The sequence below is a fragment of the Pipistrellus hanaki genome (genome assembly GCF_964339955.1).
Source record: "Pipistrellus hanaki genome assembly, chromosome: 6".
Classification (NCBI taxonomy): Eukaryota; Metazoa; Chordata; class Mammalia; order Chiroptera; family Vespertilionidae; genus Pipistrellus; species Pipistrellus hanaki.
This window is the reverse complement of record NC_140508.1, coordinates 37703878-37722227: the sequence shown is the minus strand read 5'-3', so window position 1 is coordinate 37722227 and position 18350 is coordinate 37703878. Positions and strand designations below refer to the sequence as shown.

The 18350-nt window shown below is 47.8% G+C and overlaps 1 protein-coding gene and 1 pseudogene across 8 annotated transcripts in view; one reads left to right on the top strand and one right to left on the bottom strand.

The window, feature by feature from the left end:
- Positions 1-10118: 10118 nt before the first annotated feature.
- The window catches only part of DLGAP4 (DLG associated protein 4), a 178360-nt gene continuing 170128 nt past the window's right edge, over positions 10119-18350 (bottom strand). For all 7 annotated transcript variants that reach the window (XM_084888641.1, XM_084888640.1, XM_084888644.1 and 4 more), the window contains 3 exons: positions 13687-13778; positions 12662-12817; positions 10119-11891 (listed from right to left, as the gene is read on the bottom strand). In XM_084888641.1, coding sequence (XP_084744767.1) covers positions 11673-11891; positions 12662-12817; positions 13687-13778 — 467 coding nt within the window. In that variant the 3' untranslated portion in view covers positions 10119-11672. The remainder of the gene's footprint in view (positions 11892-12661; positions 12818-13686; positions 13779-18350) is intronic.
- On the top strand, positions 13787-17622 carry LOC311624947 (high mobility group protein B1-like; annotated as a pseudogene). Its single transcript has one exon. The product of its transcript is annotated as a high mobility group protein B1-like (transcript).

The window sequence follows — 18350 nt, the reverse complement described above, 5'->3', positions numbered from 1 at the left end:
TGGGCTGGAAGGCGGGGGCGCTCCTGGCGATCCTCACACCCCCTTCCTGCCACCGGGGCCTCCCCGCTTCTGGGAGATGGGGAGGTGATGGGTGAGGGCCCCCCTTCTCCCCGCAGCCTGCGGAGGGGGTTTGGCTGGGCCGTCCCCTCTCCAGCGAGGCCGGCAGGACGCCCAGGACCTCCGGTCCTCAGAGCCTCCCCCAGCTCCCCCCCCCCCCCCCAGCCCCACTGCCCGGCGCCGTCCCTGGGGAGGCCTTCCTTCCACCAGGCCCGCCAGGCCCAGGACGGCTGTTCTCCAGGCCCCGGGGGAGGGTCAGAGGAGCCGCTGTCCGCACGCCGAGGCCCCCAGTCAGTCAGGCCCCTGCGGGTGGCCAGGGGTGCAGCGGGGGGTTAGGTGACAGCCCACCGCCTGTACCATGGAGGGTGGTGATGGGGATTCAGTGGCAGAGTGGCTGAGTCTTATAACCTGTCCAGCCCTGACCAGTGTGCTCAGTGGTTAGAGCGCCAGCCAGCCCACCGAAGGGCCGCAGGTTCAGTTCCTGGTCAAGGGCACGTACCTCCCTCGTGGGTTCGCTCTGCATTCCCCAAAGGGTTCGTGCGTGCGGGAGGCGACCAGTCAGAGTGTCTCTCAAACATTGATGTTGCTTTCCTGCATGCCCCACACTGGGGATGGAGCCCCAAATCCCGGCATGTGCCCTGACTGACTGCTAATCAAACCGATGACCTCCTGGTGCATGGATTGATGCTCAACCTCTGAGCCACACTGGCTAGGCTTATTGAGTGCGTCCTGACCATGGATCAAACCCACAGCCTTGGCACGTCAGGATGGTGATGTAATCAACTGAGCTACCTGCCCAGGGCTGTTGATTTTGTTTGTTCGATTCCATATATATATTTCATAAATATCTATATGAAATTATCTGGCATTTGTCTTTCTCTGACTTATTTCACTTAATATAATACTCTCTAGGCCCATCCATGTTGTTGCAAATTGTAAGATTTCATTCTTTCTTATGGTTGAGTGTATATACCACTTCTTTATCCGTTCATCTGTGGATGGCCCCTCAGGCTGCTTCCTTATCCCGCTATTGTACAGAACACTGCAGTGAACATAGGGATGTATGTATTTAGTGTTTCGGATTTCTTTGGATAAATGCCCAGAAGAGGAGCTGCTGGGAGCTTCTTTGTCTCCTGTGACAGCCTTTGCTTTACAGTCTTCTCGTCTGGTGTAAGCACTGCTTCTCCAGCTTCTTTGTTTTTCTGTTCCGTTTTCATGAGTGATCTTTCTCTATCCCTTCGCTTCAGTCTGTGTGGGTCTCTCCATCTGAAGTGAGTCTCTTGTAAACAGCACATGTTTGTTATCCATTCAGTCACTCTGTGCCTTTTGATTGGAACATTTAGTCCATTTGCATTTAAAGGAATTGTTGATACACATATATTTATGGCCGTTTTGTTCACATTTTTATTTTGAGAGCATGTTTATTAGAGCGGGGAACAGTGAAGCAAGGAAGGCTCCCATGGGAGAAACAACAGGAGAGAGAGCCCGGATGGGGCTGCTTTGGCTCACTGAGAAGCGAGAGAAAGTGGGGCTCGAGACAGATCAGGCGGTCAGCCTGGGGTGAGCTGTGGGGAGCTGGTTGCAAATCTTACCAGATCCCTTAGAGTTTAGGAGATGCATGACCGAGAGGGAAGAGGGAGAAGGAAAGGCGTGGGCTTGCTCCTGGGAGGGGAGTTCATTCCTCTTTTGCTTCTTTTTAAAGGAGACCCTTTAACATTTCTGGCAACACTGCTTTGGTGGAGATGAACTCCTTTAGCTTCTTATTGTCTGGGAAGTTCTTTATCTGTCCCGAATGATAGTTTTTGTGGGCAGAGTAATCATGGTTCTTGGTCCTTGCTTTGCATCATTTTGAATATTTCTTTTCTTTTTCCCTTTTATTTCTTAAATAAAGGGACATAGCAAATCCTGAGGTGGGGAGAGGGAGTGACTTTTTAAAAATATATGTGTGTGTTTTTTAATTTGGAGAGCAGAAGGGAGAGGGAGAGAGAGAGAAAAAAACATTGATGAGAGAGAACTATCGATTGGCTGCCTCTACTGGGGCTCAAGCCTGCATTCCGAGGATGTACCCTGATCAGGGAATTGAACTGGTCACCTCTTAGTGCATGGGATGATGCTCAACCAACTGAGCCACACCAGCCAGGGCACTTTAATATTATTAGCCAGTATCTCTGGCTTGCAAAGTTTCTGCTGACAGTCTATGGGAGCTCCCTTGTAGATAACTGCTTTTCTTTTGCTGCTTTTAAGAGTCTCTCTTTGTCTTTAACCCTTGGCATTTTAGTTATGATGTGTCTTGGTGTGGGCATCTTTGGGTTCCTCTTGTTTGGAGCCTCTGCACTTCCTAGACTTATATGTCTATTTTGTTTCCCAGATTATGGAAGTTTTCTGTCATTTTTTTCAAGTAGGTTTTCAATTTCTTGCTCTCTCTCTCCTCTCCTTTCAGCACTCCCTGATGTGAATGTTGGCAGGTTTGAAGTTGTACCAGAGGTTTCTTATACTATTTTCATTTTCCTATAATCTTTTTTCTTTTTGCTTTTCTGTTGGGTGTTTTCTTTCTTTCTTTCTTTCTTTCTTTCTTTCTTTTCTTTTTTTTTCTTTTCTGCTTCCTTCCATATCACTGATTTGATTCTCTGCTTTATCTACTCCATTCTTGATTCCCTGTAATATATTCTTCATTTCAGTTAGGGTATCCTTCATGTCTGATTGGTTCTTTTTTTTTTTTTTTTTTTTAATATATTTTATTGATTTTTTACAGAGAGGAAGGGAGAGAGATAGAGAGCTAGAAACATCGATGAGAGAGAAACCTACCGGGGATGTGCCTGCAACCAACGTACATGCCCCTGACCGGAATCGAACCTGGGACCTTTCAGTCTGCAGACTGACGCTCTACCACTGAGCCAAACCGGTTTCGGCTGACTGGTTTTTTTTTTATGGTTCCCATGTCTTTTTTTTTTTTTTTTTTTTTTTTAATATATTTTATTGATTTTGTACAGAGAGAAAGGGAGAGAGATAGTTAGAAACATCGATGAGAGAGAGTCATCGATCAGCTGCCTCTTGCACACCCCCTACTGGGGATATGCCTGCAACCAAGGTACATGCCCTTGACCGGAATCGAACCCAGGACCCTTCAGTCCCCAAGCTGATGCTCTATCCATTGAGCCAAACCGGTCTCGGCTCCCATGTCTTTTTTTATGCTGTTGAAGTTCATATTGATTTCCTTGAGCATCTTTATAACCAGTTTTGAATTTTTATCTGGTAATTTTAATTAAAAACATTGTTTTTGGCCCTAGCCAGTTTGGCTCAATGGATAGAATGTAAGCCTGTGGACTGAAGGGTCCCAGGTTTGTTTGATTCAGGTCAAGGGCACATGCCTGGGTTGCGGGCTCGATCCTCAGCAGGGGTGTGCAGGAGGTAGCCAATGATTCTCTCTCATCATTGGTGTTTCTATCTCTCTCTCCCTCTCTGAAATTAATAAAGATATATTTTTAAAAATCCTCTACCCATTAAAAAAATTATTTTTTGTTAATCCTCATCTGAGGATATTTTCCCCATTTATTTTTTTTGAGAGTGCAAGGGAGGGAGGGAGGGAGAAGGGAAGGGAAGGGAAGGGAAGGGAAGGGAAGGGAAGGGAAGGGAAAGGAAGGGAAGGGGAGGGGAGGGAAGGGAAGGAAAAGAGAGAGAGAGAGAGAGAGAGAGAGAGAGAGAGAGAGAGAGAGAGAGAGAAGAGACTCATTGATTGGTTGCCTCCTGCTTATGCCCTGACTGGCGCCAGGGATTGAACCTGCAACCCAGGTACGTGCCCTGGACTGGGGATTGAACCTGTGACTGTGTGCAGGCAGGCACTGTAATCACTGAGCACACCAGCGGGGCTGTATCTGGTAATTTGCTTGACTCTATTTAATTTAGTTTTTTTTCCTAGAGATTTCTCCTATTGTTTCATTTGGGACATGTTTCTTTGTCTCCTCATTTTGTTTGCTTTCCTGTGTGTGTTTTTATGTGCAGTCAAACCTTGTATCTCAAACCTCTCCCATCTCGAACAATTCAGTTGTCAACCAAGCTGTTCACAGAAAAAATGTCTTGGTTGTCAAACCAAAACTTCGGTTGGTTTTCAACTTGCCAACCCTTTCATGCTGATAGCTCAGCATGACAAATAGTGTCTCAGGCAACAAACAAAGGGGAGAATGTTGCTTTTGTTGCTGGGGAAATCAATGATTAGCACAATCTTAAAACATAAAGAGGCATCAAGAGGCTAATGTTGCAAAGCGTGTGGAAGTGCTCACAAAACAATAATTACAGGCTATTGAATAGGTAGAAAAACTGTTTTGATTGGGTAAATGAAAAGCAGTTAGCTGGTGATAGCATTTCTGAGGCAGTGATATATAAAAAATTGTTTAAAGCTAGTAGGGGGTGTTTAATAATTTAACATAAGTGCTTATTTATAAACCGTACATTATACATATACTGTGTATAAGAAAGGTTAAAGATGGAATCGTTTGGGGGTCTGGAATGGTTTAATTCAATTTAAATTATTTATAATGGGAAAAAATGATTTGATTTTCAAACAGCCTTCCAGAATGAAATAAGTTAGAGAAGTGGGGTTCCCTGTGTTAGGTAGAGCTGCTACATCTCCCGTACTTGATAGACTGGCCTTATGTAGTAGGTGTCCTATAGGGCCCAGTGGCTCAGCCTCCCCAATCACCTGAGGTGGACACTCTTGGTGCTGTGTGCACAGTCTGGTAGTTGAGCCTTGATTGCTGTTGGTATCACTGGGAGGAATTGACCTCCAGGCCAATCGGCTGTGGGGATCTGCTGCGACTACAGTGGGAGAGCTGCTGTGCAGGAGACATCCTTATGGAGCAAGACTTGCTTCAGTGGGGCTTTGGTGCTCACTGAGTCTGCCCCTTGAGTGTGACACTTATGGATCTGAGGAGCAGTAATCTGGTATGGTCCCACTCTGACCACTGGGTACACTGGCTCTTGAATCTCCAAGGAGGAGCAAAGTCAGCCACTGCCTGGGGCCACCCAACAGGAGCTATAGAGAGATCTGCAGATTCCTCCTCTTTGTATCAGGTTTGGAAGTGTCCAGAAGAGGCCCAGCTGTGAAGCAAGGCAGGCTGGTGTTGGTGCCAGCCTTAGGCCTTTTATTGATAGCTTTGGGGCTCCCTGGCCCAGCTGCAGCTTGTTTGACAGGGTTTAGTCTAAGAAAGTACAGGCCATTCATATGCAAAAGCTGCTGTGCACAGCTTGGGTGGGGTTGTAAATTGGATGGGCGGGGTCTCGGAATCTCCAAGGTGGAGCAAACAGAAATGTCTGCCAGTCTGCCCTGCCCCCAGGAGGTCCCAGCACAGGAACAATGACTGCTGTAAGCCCTCCATCTGGAAGAAAGCTGCCCCGAGTTCCTGGCCTGATGCCAGACAGTCCAGTTTCTCCCCATGTCTGTCTGGGTCTCCCCGAGCCTCCCCCGGCACCAGAGCTCAGCAAGGGGGAGCTTGGAAATTCAGTTCGCAGTGCGGCCTTTTAAGAGGAGCAGCTGGATCTCTAGCAGCCCATGTTTTTACAGTCGTAGTACTTACTGCCCATAAGGACTTCTTTCCCAGCTCTGGGACCCTGGGCTGGGGCTCCTTGCTCCTTCAGGTGGCCTCCAAAGAGGTGACCTCCCTCCTGATTAAAAAAGCAGCACACCCCAGGGCAGGACCAGCCCATTCCATGCCTCCGCACCTCCTACCAGTCTCAATGTGCTTCCTTCTTTACTTCTCTAGTTGTAGTTCTTCCACTTGGACAGTTTTCCCGTGGTTATGGATGCTAGTTGTGTATTTTAGTTGTAATTTTGATGTGGTTGTAGGAGGCTGCCATCTTGGTACCTCTCTAAGGTATGTGCTCTTGACCAGAATTGAACCCAGTACCCTTCAGTCTGTAGGCTGATCCTCTAGCCACTGAGCCAAGCCAGCTAGGGCTGCTTTATAGTTTTTGACACCTAATTGGGAAGGTGAGCTATCCCTCCCAGTTTTTTATTTTATTTTATTAAATAGCATTTTATTTGCAGAGTCTCTCTGTGGGGAGAACCAGGATCTTCTTTGTGGCCAAGGTAACCCTAGCCCACAGGCCTGGGGCCTCAGTCCTGGGCACTGGCTTTCGGAGTTGCTTTGTAATTCCCGATTTTCTCCTTGGGTAACGGCACCCGGGCCTCACAGATGCATTCCCACAGGTAATACTTTCAAGGTCCAAAGTGGGCTGGATGAGAAAGCTGCTTTTTCTGCTGCTCTTCTTGCTCGAGGGTTTCCTCATTCTTCCCTAGGATTTTTTTTTATGTGCTCCATGATCTCGTTATTGCTCTTGTTCTCTACATCCACAAGGACCTGCTCACCAGTCTGCTCAAGTCTGAATAGACTTGAAGGAAGGGTGATGGTGTCACGTTCTTAAACATCATGATCTGCATCCAAGGGGTTTTGTGTTGGATCTGAGGTATGTTGAAAAACTCAAGTCCAGCTTCCCGTGCGTGTTGTAATTTGCTGTCATGACCTTCACCAAGTCCTTGAACACCACGTCCCCCTGGCCTCCCCTGATTTTTAACAGCCACATGTGGCTGTGGGAGTCGCCCAGTTCTACCCCTTCTACCAGTCTCACTGTAGCTGCTGCTTTATATCCTTCGTTGTAGGACTTCTGTTCAGCTAGATTTCAGGTGGTGCTGAATGATGGTTGTGCTGTAATGTAGCTGTAACTTTTTTAATGTGGTGGTGGGAGGTTGTGAGTACCACGTTTACTATGCTGCCATCTTGACTGGACCCTACAAATACCTTTTGAGACCTTGCTTTTGCCTTTTTTGGGTGTACACCCACAAGTGAAATTGCTTGATCATTTGTTAATTCCATTTTTAATTCTTTGGGGAACTGCCATAGTGTTTTCCTCAGAAGCTGTACCATTTAAATTCCCACCAACAGTGCACAAGGCCTCCAACTTCTCCACATCTTTGCCAACACTTAGTTTTTCTTCCTAATTTTTTAAATAATATCCTAATGGGTGTGAAGTGGTGTCTCACTGTGGTTTTGATTTTCATTTCCCTAGTAACTGATGTTAAGCATCTCAGTGCTTTTTGTCCATTGTTGTTAATCCTCACCTGAGGATATTTTTTCCATTGGTTTTCAGAGAGAAGAGAGAGAGAGAGAGAGAGAGAGAGAGAGAGAGAGAGAGAGAGAGAGGGAGGGAGGGAGGGAGGGAGGGAGGGAGGGAGGGAGGGAGGGAGGGAGGGAGGGAGGGAGGGAGGGAGGGAGAGAGAGAGAGAAACATGGGTAGATTGCCTCCTGCTGGGACTGAGGGCGAGGAGTGAACCTGCAACCCAGTTATGTGCCTTTTACCAGGAATCAAGTCCCTGACCCTTCGGTGCACAGGCCAACAGCCTAACCACTGAGCATACTGGCCAGGGCCCAGTGTGGTTTTGATTAGAATTTCTCTAGTGACTAGTTATGTAGAACATCTTTTTATTGTTGTTGAACGTCTTTTCATGTGCTTATTGGACATTTATTCATCTTTGGAGAAATGATACTTCAGATGTTTTGCCCATTTTGAAATTTGTGTTTTTGTGTTTTTTTGTTGGGTTACAAAGGTGCTTTACATACACGATTGCACCCTCACCAGACATACATGACTGGCAAACATCGTTTCTCATTTTGTGCGTTGTTTCATTTTCTTGGTAGTTTTAGAAGTGGAAGTTTTTAACTTTGATATTTATTTTTTTCTTTGGTTTCTTATACTTTTGGTATTCTATCCAAGTAACCACTGCCTCATCTAATGAAGATTTACATCTGTGTTTTATTCTAAGAATTTTAGCTCTTAAATTTAGGTCTCTAATCCATGGGTTCTCCACAAAGCATGGGAAGTCACGACCCTGGGGAGCAGGGGTCTAGAAAGTGAACCTGGGCCTTCCCGCTGTCGGACCCCAGCCCTGTGAGTGGTTCCCAGGGACCCAGGGGCAGCTTGTCTCCTACTCCCTCAGCTCCTCCTCCCAGTGCCCGCAGCTCCTCCTCCCAGCGCCCGCAGCTCCTCCCAGCGCCCGCAGCTCCTCCTCCCAGCGCCCGCAGCTCCTCCTCCCAGCGCCCTGCAACTCTCGGGAGGGTGCTTCCTGTCTCTCTGTCCTGGCCCTTTTTCCCTCAAGGACTGAGCTTGGAAACAAGCCAAGGATTCACTCCCAGCTTCTCCGAGAAGCTGCTGTCAGCCTTTCCCTGAAGTGACAGCTGCCTCCCTGGTAGAACAGAGTCTAGGCCATGGCACTTCATCTAAGTCGTATTCTCCTCCAAACTGTTCAGTCTGAATCTGGTCATAAGGAAACCTAAATCCAAATTATGCAACATGCGGCAAGCTGCTTGGACACTTAAAAAACGTGTCATGAAAAACAAAACAAAAAGTGGAGGAACTGTTTTCATTCCGTGAGACTGAGGAGACATGATAACGGAAAGGAACGAATGGTCCTTCATTGGATCCTGGATGGACACGAAGGAAAAGCCCTGGAGGACGTGACTGGGGCCTGGGCCCAGCGGCTGTGCTTCGCTGGTGTTCGTGTGGGGCCCTTCGTGCCCTCCTGAGGGGAGGAGCTCGGGAGCCACTGTGATATTAGAGGGCGGGAGAGGAACTGTGGTCACGCAGGGCTGTCCTTGTTCTCAGGAGTTGCGTGGTGTTTGCACAGGGGTGAAGGAGCGTGGTGTACGTGGTTTACCTGCAAATGGCTGCAAGAAAACTGTATGTACCTGCGAGGGAGAATGCAGATGTGGCGGAATGCTGACAGTTGGTGATTTTGGGTCAGGGACATGGTGTGGCTCATTATACTGTTCTTTCGGATCAGGGCAGGGGGTTCTTCCACTGCTGTGCCAGGGGCAGAGAGGGGGCCCCGATCCCGCAAATCCGACCCTCTCCCTCCCCACTGGGCTGATGTAGGGAGTGCAGTGTCCTCCCTACCAGCCCTGCTGCAGCAGAGACACTCATGCCCAGAAGGATAACAGTTCACCCTGGTCCACTGGCCCGTCATGGCGGGAGCTGTGCGGCTAGCTGGATGGTTGCTCTTAAACCCAGCCTGGCTGTCTCCTGCATTCACTCACACCTGAGTGTCTGGCTGTGCCCAGAAACCTCTTCACTTACCCTTGAGTCACCCCAGCCGCATCTCAGGGACGGTGTAGGCCCGTGAAGGCTCCAGTTCTAGTTCATCGGAGCTACCCGTGGTCACTGCTCAGCACCACGAATGGGCCAGAGAGAGCACAGGGGCGCTAACCCACAGGGTTGGGGTGAGCTGAGGCCCCGCTGGGGAGGCGTGGCAGCCTGAGTAAAGCTCCTGGGAAGGTCGTTCTGCGCATCCTCTGGGCCTGAGTCACTGGGAGACCAGGCCTTTCTAAAAGGCATGTTCTCACCACAGGGCATCGGACCCCCTGTCCTTCTGCCCTGAATCCCCATCCGCAGAAGTTAGTGACCAGCACGTCCTTCGAGCTGACCAGAGTGCTCTTGGCACGGCCGATTTGGTGGTGCTGTCGCGGGTCCCCACGGGACATTCATTGCGCTGTCCTTTCTGCCGGCTGCTGTAGACTTGGCTTCAGGTTTAGGGCCTGTCTCCCCACGAAGTGCGAGCTCTGAATGAGCTGCGGCCCGGGGCTGGCAGAGTGGCTCCTCGGGAAGCACGTTCAGTGCACGTGACTCAGGGTGGTGGCAGTGGAGGGGGTGGAGGAATCGAGTTCCCGTCCCAGGACACATGCAGAGCCGGGTCTGTGGAGACGGGGCTGCACGCTGTTAGGGAGGCAGCCCATCGTGGTTCCCACACAGCAGCCGTTGCGCATGTACTTCTCAGAGGAAGCGGTGAGGTGGATGCTGTACATGTTTTCCAGGGAGGAAATCGAGAACTTGGTTTTCTTGCCCAGGATCATGGAGCTGGTGAAGGCCAGCTGGAATCACGGCCTGTGCCCAAGCCTGCGGTCTTCGTGGAGCTGCCGATTGGGAGGGGGTCTGGCTCGGTCTTCTGGGGGGTCTACTCCCCCCCGCCCCTTCTCCCAGCCTGGCCCACCCACCGCAATAACACCATGAGCCCTTGGTACACATTACCTCATTTATTCTCACAACATGCCTGTGAGGTAGGGAGGGGCAGGGACTGTCCCCATTTTACAGAGGAGGAAGTTGAGGCACACAGAGGTCAAGTGACTTGCCCAAGGTCACAGACAGTGGCCAAGCTGGGATGGGGTCCCAGAACAGGCCCTCAGTTCACCCGGGGCCCCTGCAGCAAGTGCTGGACACGAGGCTGCCTCAGTGCTGTAGCCTACACCGGGTAGAGAGCAGCCTCGTGCACCGAGCTTGCTGCAGGCTGGCCTCGCCCTCCCCTCCGCCTGACCTCCCCACCCCGCCCCACAGACCCGGGCCATTGCAGCTCAGGGCTCGTGACACCCTGGGAGTGGGGCTGGGGGGCAGGGGAGAAAGAAGGGTGGATGGGGTAAAAAAATAGAACAGAACAGAAAACTTAGAGGCTGGGCAGGTGGGAGACGAAAAACAAAAAAAAGGCTGCTTACACACAAAGTATATATTTTTACACACACTTGTACACACACCTAGATATAGTACATGTAAAAATATATGCTATTCACACACCTGCCTCCTGCCAGGTGCCCCAAGAGCCAGAGGTGGCGCTGGTGGGCATGGGTGAGCAGATGGGCGTTTGTTAAATATACACTCTAAGGTCTATGTGCATATGTACACATACTACAGACACAGCCGCCAGCCCCCCGGTGCTGCACACAGGCTTGGCCAGGGACAGACGGTGGGGTCCCTCTCTCACGTGTCCTCTGTGAGTCACTGAGCCGTACATTCTGCTGGAGAAGAAGGGCTGGAGAGAAGAAAAAGGCAGGAGTCTGGAATGTGATTCTGTAGTTTTATCTTTTCCCTCCCAAAGACTTAAACCTCATCTTCTCAGGGAGAAGCATCGCCTGCTTGAGGGCTGGCAGGTCACAGGGTGGAGGTTGCTTCTGCTGAGAGGAACCTACATCTGTGTGTGTGCACATGTGTGACTGTGTGTGAGCACTTGGTGGGGAGGGAACGCGTGTCCATCTCTGTCCTCTCCCCCGCAAAGAGGGCCGAGACCCAGAAAGCCACCAGCCGGGATGGTGACCCCTGTGTGAGCTCTGAAGGGAAAGAGAAACGTAAGAATGGAAACTCCGAGGTCAGCGCAAGGGTAGCTGGGAAAAGGAAGGAAGGACATGGCAGGTGCCCAAGGCTGCCCTTGGACTGTCGTCTTGTAAACAAGCTGTTTAAGTTCTCATTAGATAGAACAAGTAAAAAGACTGCAGTCTGCAGGCTGGGCCAGGGAGGTTGCTGAAGTCCATCTATCTAGTCCACCACGGCCAGCAAGAGGAAAAAAAGTTTTACAGGTTTGTGTATTTGTTGACTTTTTGTGTGTGTGAAGTCTTCATAACCTAAAGCTGGGAGGGACCCAAAAAAGCCAAATTGTGAGCCCTTGTATGCATCAATTTGAAAGTTGGCTCAGGGTCTCTAGATAGAATAACCATACTAAAGGCTGAGAATTTTCTGTTCCATTCGTATTTAGTTTGTGTGTGTTTTCTTAAAACGACTGAAAATTGTTTGCTTCCTGCTCCCTGGTCTCAGAGCCGGGTCTGGGCCTCGGGGACGTAGATCTCGATGCTGTCCGCACTCTCTGTGGCTGAGTTCTGCCGCACGGAAGCCGCCCGCTTGGCTGCCAGGAGTCTCTTGCGTGCCTCCTGACGCTGCTTGTCCCCGCTGTCGGAGGCCTTGTCGCGGCTCACTGCCGGCTTGGATTTGGCTGGCTTCTTTGGGACCGGAGGGGGTGGTTTCTTCTCTTCCTTTAGTGAGACAGTGAGGAGGGAAGAAAAATAAAATAAAGGTGCCACCTTTGGTGTGGCACTACCACTCCCTATATGTGGCAGCTGTAGTCTCCACCCCGGCCTCCCCACATCGGGCACAAGCAACACACATTTGGAATCAGGAAGCCACAAGAAGCAATGATAGTGGGAGTAGCACAGGCATGGGAGCAAAAAGCAAGCTTAGAATCCTGGAATGTTCCAGCAGGAAGGGACGGACAGGTGACCTTTTCCCGCCCCTGCTCTGAACCACTGGGATCCTGAGACTCAGGCAGGAATGGTCTGAGTCACAGCCAGAGATGGGATTAAATTCAAGGCATCCAACTCTCAGGCCACATGATAATCTAGGGGATCAGAACTTACAAGGCCCACAGACCAGAAACCGTAGGGGTCACTGGGTGCTGCTGGTTTACAGAAGAAACCTGGGCCTCAGGGAAGAGACTGGCTCTGGCGTACCCCTGTGTAGCCCCACGAGTTTCAACAGCCTGTTCCAGTGCTCAGGGCTGTGGGCACGTCTCCAAGGAGCCCCGTTTTCTGAACATGCAGGACAGGGTGGCACACTTCAGAGGGCACAGGGAGCGCTGCATGCTGGACAAGTGCTGAGCATGGACCCCGCGCATGGATGGACGTGAGCCCCAGCTCAAAGACGACACACGGAGAAGGGAGCCAAGCAGCACTGACCGATGTGGGCAGCGTTATTGCCGACCAGGAATTTGTCCCTGGACTTCCCCTCCGCACTGCTCCATGCTCACCTTCCTCTTCTCGGGCGTCTCCACCAGCTGCCAGCTGTTGGCCTTGAGATGGTAGAGTTCATCAAACTTCATGCTGATGTCCTCAATGGACAGCTGTAGCAGGTCCCAGAACCCTGCCAGGTCCTGGGCTGTTGGACGTGGGTTGGCGTCAGGGTTCTGTGGGGAAGAGCAGTGTCAGTGGGACAAGCAAGGCTGAGGCTGGTCCTGCTCCCCGGCCATGGTTGGGGTCTCTTGGGGCCTGGTCTTGCTCTCCTGTTCTCAGGGTCCATATCTGCATGAGTAAATTAAGCTAGTACGTACCTGGTCACTGCCAGCCCTGATGGTGATCTTTAGTGGAAAGAGAGAGTCCTATCGTGAGAGTAGGCTCTGCACATACATGGGAGGCGGCGGCCTTTGCCACCACTGTAGGGCCGCAGTGAGGAAGGCCCTCAGGCCCCTAATGCATGCCAGGCCAACAACAGTTCTCATTTTACAGGGAGAAAACAGCAGTTCCCGGCATGGTCTCACAGTCAGATGGGGAGAAGCCAGGATCCCTCCCATCGTTTTGTTCTCTGATATCATGTTCCTCATCATAACTGTCCAAGCCAAACCCCTAAAGTCCTGGAGACGAACACTCTGCCATTGCCGCCCCCCAGGAGTACAGCCCCCTTGGCGAGTTGGAGAGAGATTTTCACACTCCCAGCAGGAATGGGTGAGGGAGAGGAAAACACATTAAGCCTAGTGGTGATATTTTAAAATTTCTTACCTTGACTGTTTTCTTAGATATAGAATATGTCTAATATAAATAAATCAGTGATAATTGATCTTTAACTTTCATTGGCTATTTTTATATCAGTTTTCTGTTTCAAAAGGTTTAGCGATCTGAAAGGACCACTCCTGGCCCCTTTTTTGCGCTAAGTATTGTCATCACCGTTCTAGGGCCACAAGGCAGTCACAGAGGCGTAGAGGGGTTAATGCAGCTGCGGGAGCTGGCAGGCTGCCCAAGGCTAGAAGCCCTGCTGTGGAGAACGAAGAATCACACTCACCAAATTTTGCTCACAGAGGCCCCGGAACTGCTGGAATTTCTGGGACATCAGTAGCTGGGCACTGCCCACAGCACTGAGGACTTTTCCTAAGACTGAGAAAGAGAAGGTAGAATAGACCGACTGAGCCAAGCACAGGTTTCCTGGGTGGAAGGCAGATCAGGGTCATGGCTTCCATCTCCCTTCTCCACCTTGGGATACCAGTCATTAGTCAGTGACTACAGGCTCGATGCATGAAATTCGTGTAAGGGGCTTGGCCCTCGGCTTCATCTGGAAAGTCATCGGGTCTAATTAGTATATTATACTTTTATTATTATAGATGTCAGTTGGTGTTTATTTTATATGTTAATCCATTCTGTGAAAAATGCAAACAATACATATAAACGAACTCCATTTTATGGCAATAAATTTGAAACAGTTTAAGTGGAAAAATTTTCCAGAAAAATGTAAATCATTCTCATAGACTCAAGAAGAAATAGAAAATCTGATTAGGTCAATAACTATTTTTAAAAAGCGAAGCAGACTGCAGTACATTGAGCTCGAAAGAGACAGTGCCGGGGCAAGTGCGTGCCGGCGGGCACTGGGTGACTGTGCCCGCTGAGGGAAAGGAATTAAACATGGGCAAAGGAGACCCTCAGGAGCCGAGAGGCAAAATGTCATCGTATGCTTTCTTTGTGCAAACTTGCCGGGAGGAACACAAGCAGCAGCACCCAGATGCTTCAGTCAACTCAGTTTCCTAAGAAGTGCTCAGAGAGGTGGAAGACCAGGACTGCTAAGGAGAAAGGAATTTGAAGACATGGCAAAGGAGGACAAGGCTCGTTATGAGAAATGAAAACTTATATTCCCCCTAAAGGGGAAACAAAAAAGAAATTCAAGGATCCCAATGCACCCAAGAGGCCTCCTTCGGCCTTTTTCTTGTTTTATCCTGAGTATCGCCCAAAAATCAATGGCCTATCCATTGGTGATGTTGCAAAGAAGCTGGGAGAGAGATGGAATCACACTGCTGCAGATGACAAGCAGCCTTATGAAAAGAAGTCTGCTAAGCTGAAGGAGAAATATGAAAAGGATATTGCTGCCTCCCGAGCTAAAGGAAAGCCTGATGCTGCCAAAAAGGGAGTTGTCAAGGCTGAAAAAAGCAAGAAAAAGAAGGAAGAGGAAGAAAATGAGGAGGAAGATGAAAATGAAGATGATGATGAATAAACTGATTCTAGCGCAGTTTTTTTTCTCTTGTCTATAAAGCATTTAACCCCACTGTACACAACTCACTCCTTTTAAAGAAAAAAAACTGAAATGTAAGGCTGTGTAAGATTTGTTTTTAAACTGTACAGTGTCTTTTTTTGTATAATTAACACACTGTAGAATGTATCTTTAGATAGCCTTGTCCTGGTGGTATTTTCAATAGCTACTAACCTTGCCTGGTACAGTATGGGGAGTGTAAATTGGCATGGAAATTTAAAGCAGGTTCTTGTTAGTGTACAGCACAAATTAGTTATATATGGGATGGTAGTTTTTTCATCTTCAGTTGTCTCTGATGCAGCTTATACAAAATAATTGTTGTCCTGTTAACTGAATACCACTCTAATTGCAAAAAAAGTTGTAGCTGTTTTATTGACATTCTGAATGCTTCTAAGTAAATATAATTTTTTTTTATTAGTTAAAAAAAAAAAAAGTGAAACAGAAAACACAGTAAAGTGGAACTTACTCTTGCCAGGAAAGGAAACCAGGCCTATGTAGTTTCACAGATGAGGTTTTACAAAACCTTCAAGGAACAGTAAACCCTGTCTTATATTCACACTCTTCCAAGAGTAAGTAAAGACAGAAAGTGACACACCTAGTTTCAGGAGCCCTGACAGCAGATAGGACATGCCAAGAACAGATCACTTTCATTATGAACATAAATGTACAAGTCTTAAAAAGATATAAGCAAACAGACTCCCAAACAAAGAGCTAGCCAGGATTACAGGTTGATCTTTTAGTGTGCCTTTAATTTTAAAGTGGTGGCATAAAGAAATACTCCCTCCCATTCCTTTCAGAAATCCCTGAAAAGCAAAACAGAGTAAACAAGCAGTGGAAATGCAAATCATATCTGCTAGGACCTGAAGCACAGTGTGAACTGTGCCACACTGACCACGCACTGGTAGCCACGCGGACAGGTCTTGGGGCTGAAGGCCTCAGATACAGGTGACAGTTTGGAGTTCTCCAAAAGCACACCTTGAGAGGTGAGGCCAATGATCTCTTCTTTAAAATGAAAGGGGATGCGGACTGCAGCAGGGACTTTCCTGAACCTGGTTCAGCACCCAGGGAGGGGAGGTCTTTGCATGGTAAGCAGCCCTCCTATAATGAGCTAATGACAAGAGCTCATTAAGAAATTAGTAACTGAAAAGGAACCAACACAGGAGCTAAACAGAGGTATTATAGGAACAGCAAGTGGCAAATGAACATTCACCAGAAAATGGTTGCCAGGGAGTAGATGGAAAGTATGACGTTTAGTTGTAAGTATGTGACAACAGAAGTTCAAAGCAGAGATTGAGGTGTTCCCAACAGATGCAAGACAACAGAGATAAAACATGAGCTCTAGAACTAGTACAAGAGAAAATCAGGTCATCACAGAAACAAGGGCTACGCTACGAGCAGCAGAGTAACCCTTGCTGAAAACCAGGTAGGCCAAGGTACACAAGACTTAAACTGTTTGATTAAATGAAAAGCTAAGCTGCTGAAAATAAAAGGATACCCCCTCCCCCTTCTGTAGATGGCAGGATGTGCCTGGCTTGGTCTAAAATAGAGTCTTGAATTCCTAACCATAAGACTGCACTTGGGCACCTTATTTTTTAAGAAATAAAAGTTACACGTATTAAAGAGAAACTATAAAAAAGAAAGTGATTGAGAGGCATGGAAGAGAGAGAAAGAATATGAGCATTCTAAAAGAAGAGAATAGAGAGAATGGAAGAAAAATATTCAGAGAGATCATGATTTAAAATTTTCCAGAAATGGCTCCAAAACAAATCCACACTTATTTACAGTAAAACCAAAGACAAAGAGGAAATCTTAAAAAGCAGTCAAAGGGAAAGGAAAGATTAATCTCTCCAGTTTTAACCCTGCCCCACTCCAGTCCTCCCTCTGCAACCTTCCCTCAGTGCCCCTGCACTCTTCAGAGGACCCTTTCCGGTTTCTCCTCACACCTCCTCAGCCTCTGCCACTTTCTGACTCTGCAGTGATGCCCTCTGCATCAGCAGCACACAGTTGACCTTCTAAAAACTCTCATTCAGTTGGGTTCTTTTTTATTTTTATTAAAAGATTATCTCACAGTTTTTATGGGTCACAACTTGGGGTGGATTTTATCTTTCTGGTAGTGATTTGAAATCTTAAGTTCACCACCAGCTCCCCCTTCTCTCTACTCTGCAGTTTCCCAGCCTGTTTCCCCGGAGGCTTGCGTCACAGTACGGGAGGCCACTGGCTGGAGTGGTTTTCTATTTCCAGTTAATGTGAAATCTGGACATTCTCTGTTTTCATGCTGAAGACCTGGATTTGATGGAGTTTTATTTGATTTGTCGTTGTTGTTGCCAACATTGTTTGTTGGGGGGGGGGGGGGGGGGAGGAAGGCAGGGATATGTTGGGAGATTCAGACCATTATCTTGGCACCTAGAAGTCCTCCCTAATAGTTACTCTAAACCTAATTTGCCTAAAGACACATGGGAGTCCATTGACTCAAATTATCTCATCTTGTTCTTTAAGTTCCTGTGTCAGTTAAGAATTAAATTGAGCTATGGGTTAAGGAGACCAGAAAATAGTGGTTTAAACAAATTAGGGTGTTTTTCTTGTGTAACAAGAGGTAGGTGGTAGTGGGCATCCATTCAACAGCATAGTGAGGTCAGTGTTGATATCTCTGACTTAAAAAAAAATTTATTTTATTTTATTGCTTAAAGTATTACAAAGAGTAGTACATATGTCTCCTTCCTCTCCCCCCACCCCCCACCTGACCTTCACCTGGCCTCCCCTACCCCTAACCTGAGTTCCCACATAGAAATGGCCTTGTTACTGGCACAAAGATCCATTCCATAGAACATCATTGAGAAGTTTCACAAGATAAATAAAAAAAAGATCCTAATAGTTTTCAAGATGATAAAATACAAAGGACTGGCACCAAACTTTTCATTACAAATAATGAAAACTAACACATTACATATAGCCCTTATGATTCTGAGGGAAAACTATTTTCTACCTATGTATATATATATAAATTTATATATATATATAATTTTTATTTATTACTTTCAACTCTACACCCAGCAAACTGTATGAGGTCTGAATTAAAGACGTGGCAGTTTCCAAAAATTTACCTCCAGTTGAAGGTGTGCTCTAGTAAGATGAGGGACTGATAGATGCCAAGAAAGCAAAAGAACATGTGGTCCAAAAAGCATAGTGTCCATCATGGGAAAGTGGCCAAGGGCAGTCCGAAGACCAGAAGGGAAGTAACTGGACAGCAGCTAGGCAGCAGTCCCAGAAAGCAGCCTGGCCAGACCAGAGCAGAGGATAGAAGAGGGCAGTAGGGAAAACAGGAAATCATGTGTGCATATCTGGAGGGTTGGCAGATCTGGTGGAGCATGTGAAAAAATTACAAATAAGTTTAGAAAATAAAGTATATAAGAAAGATGGAGCAACTATTCATT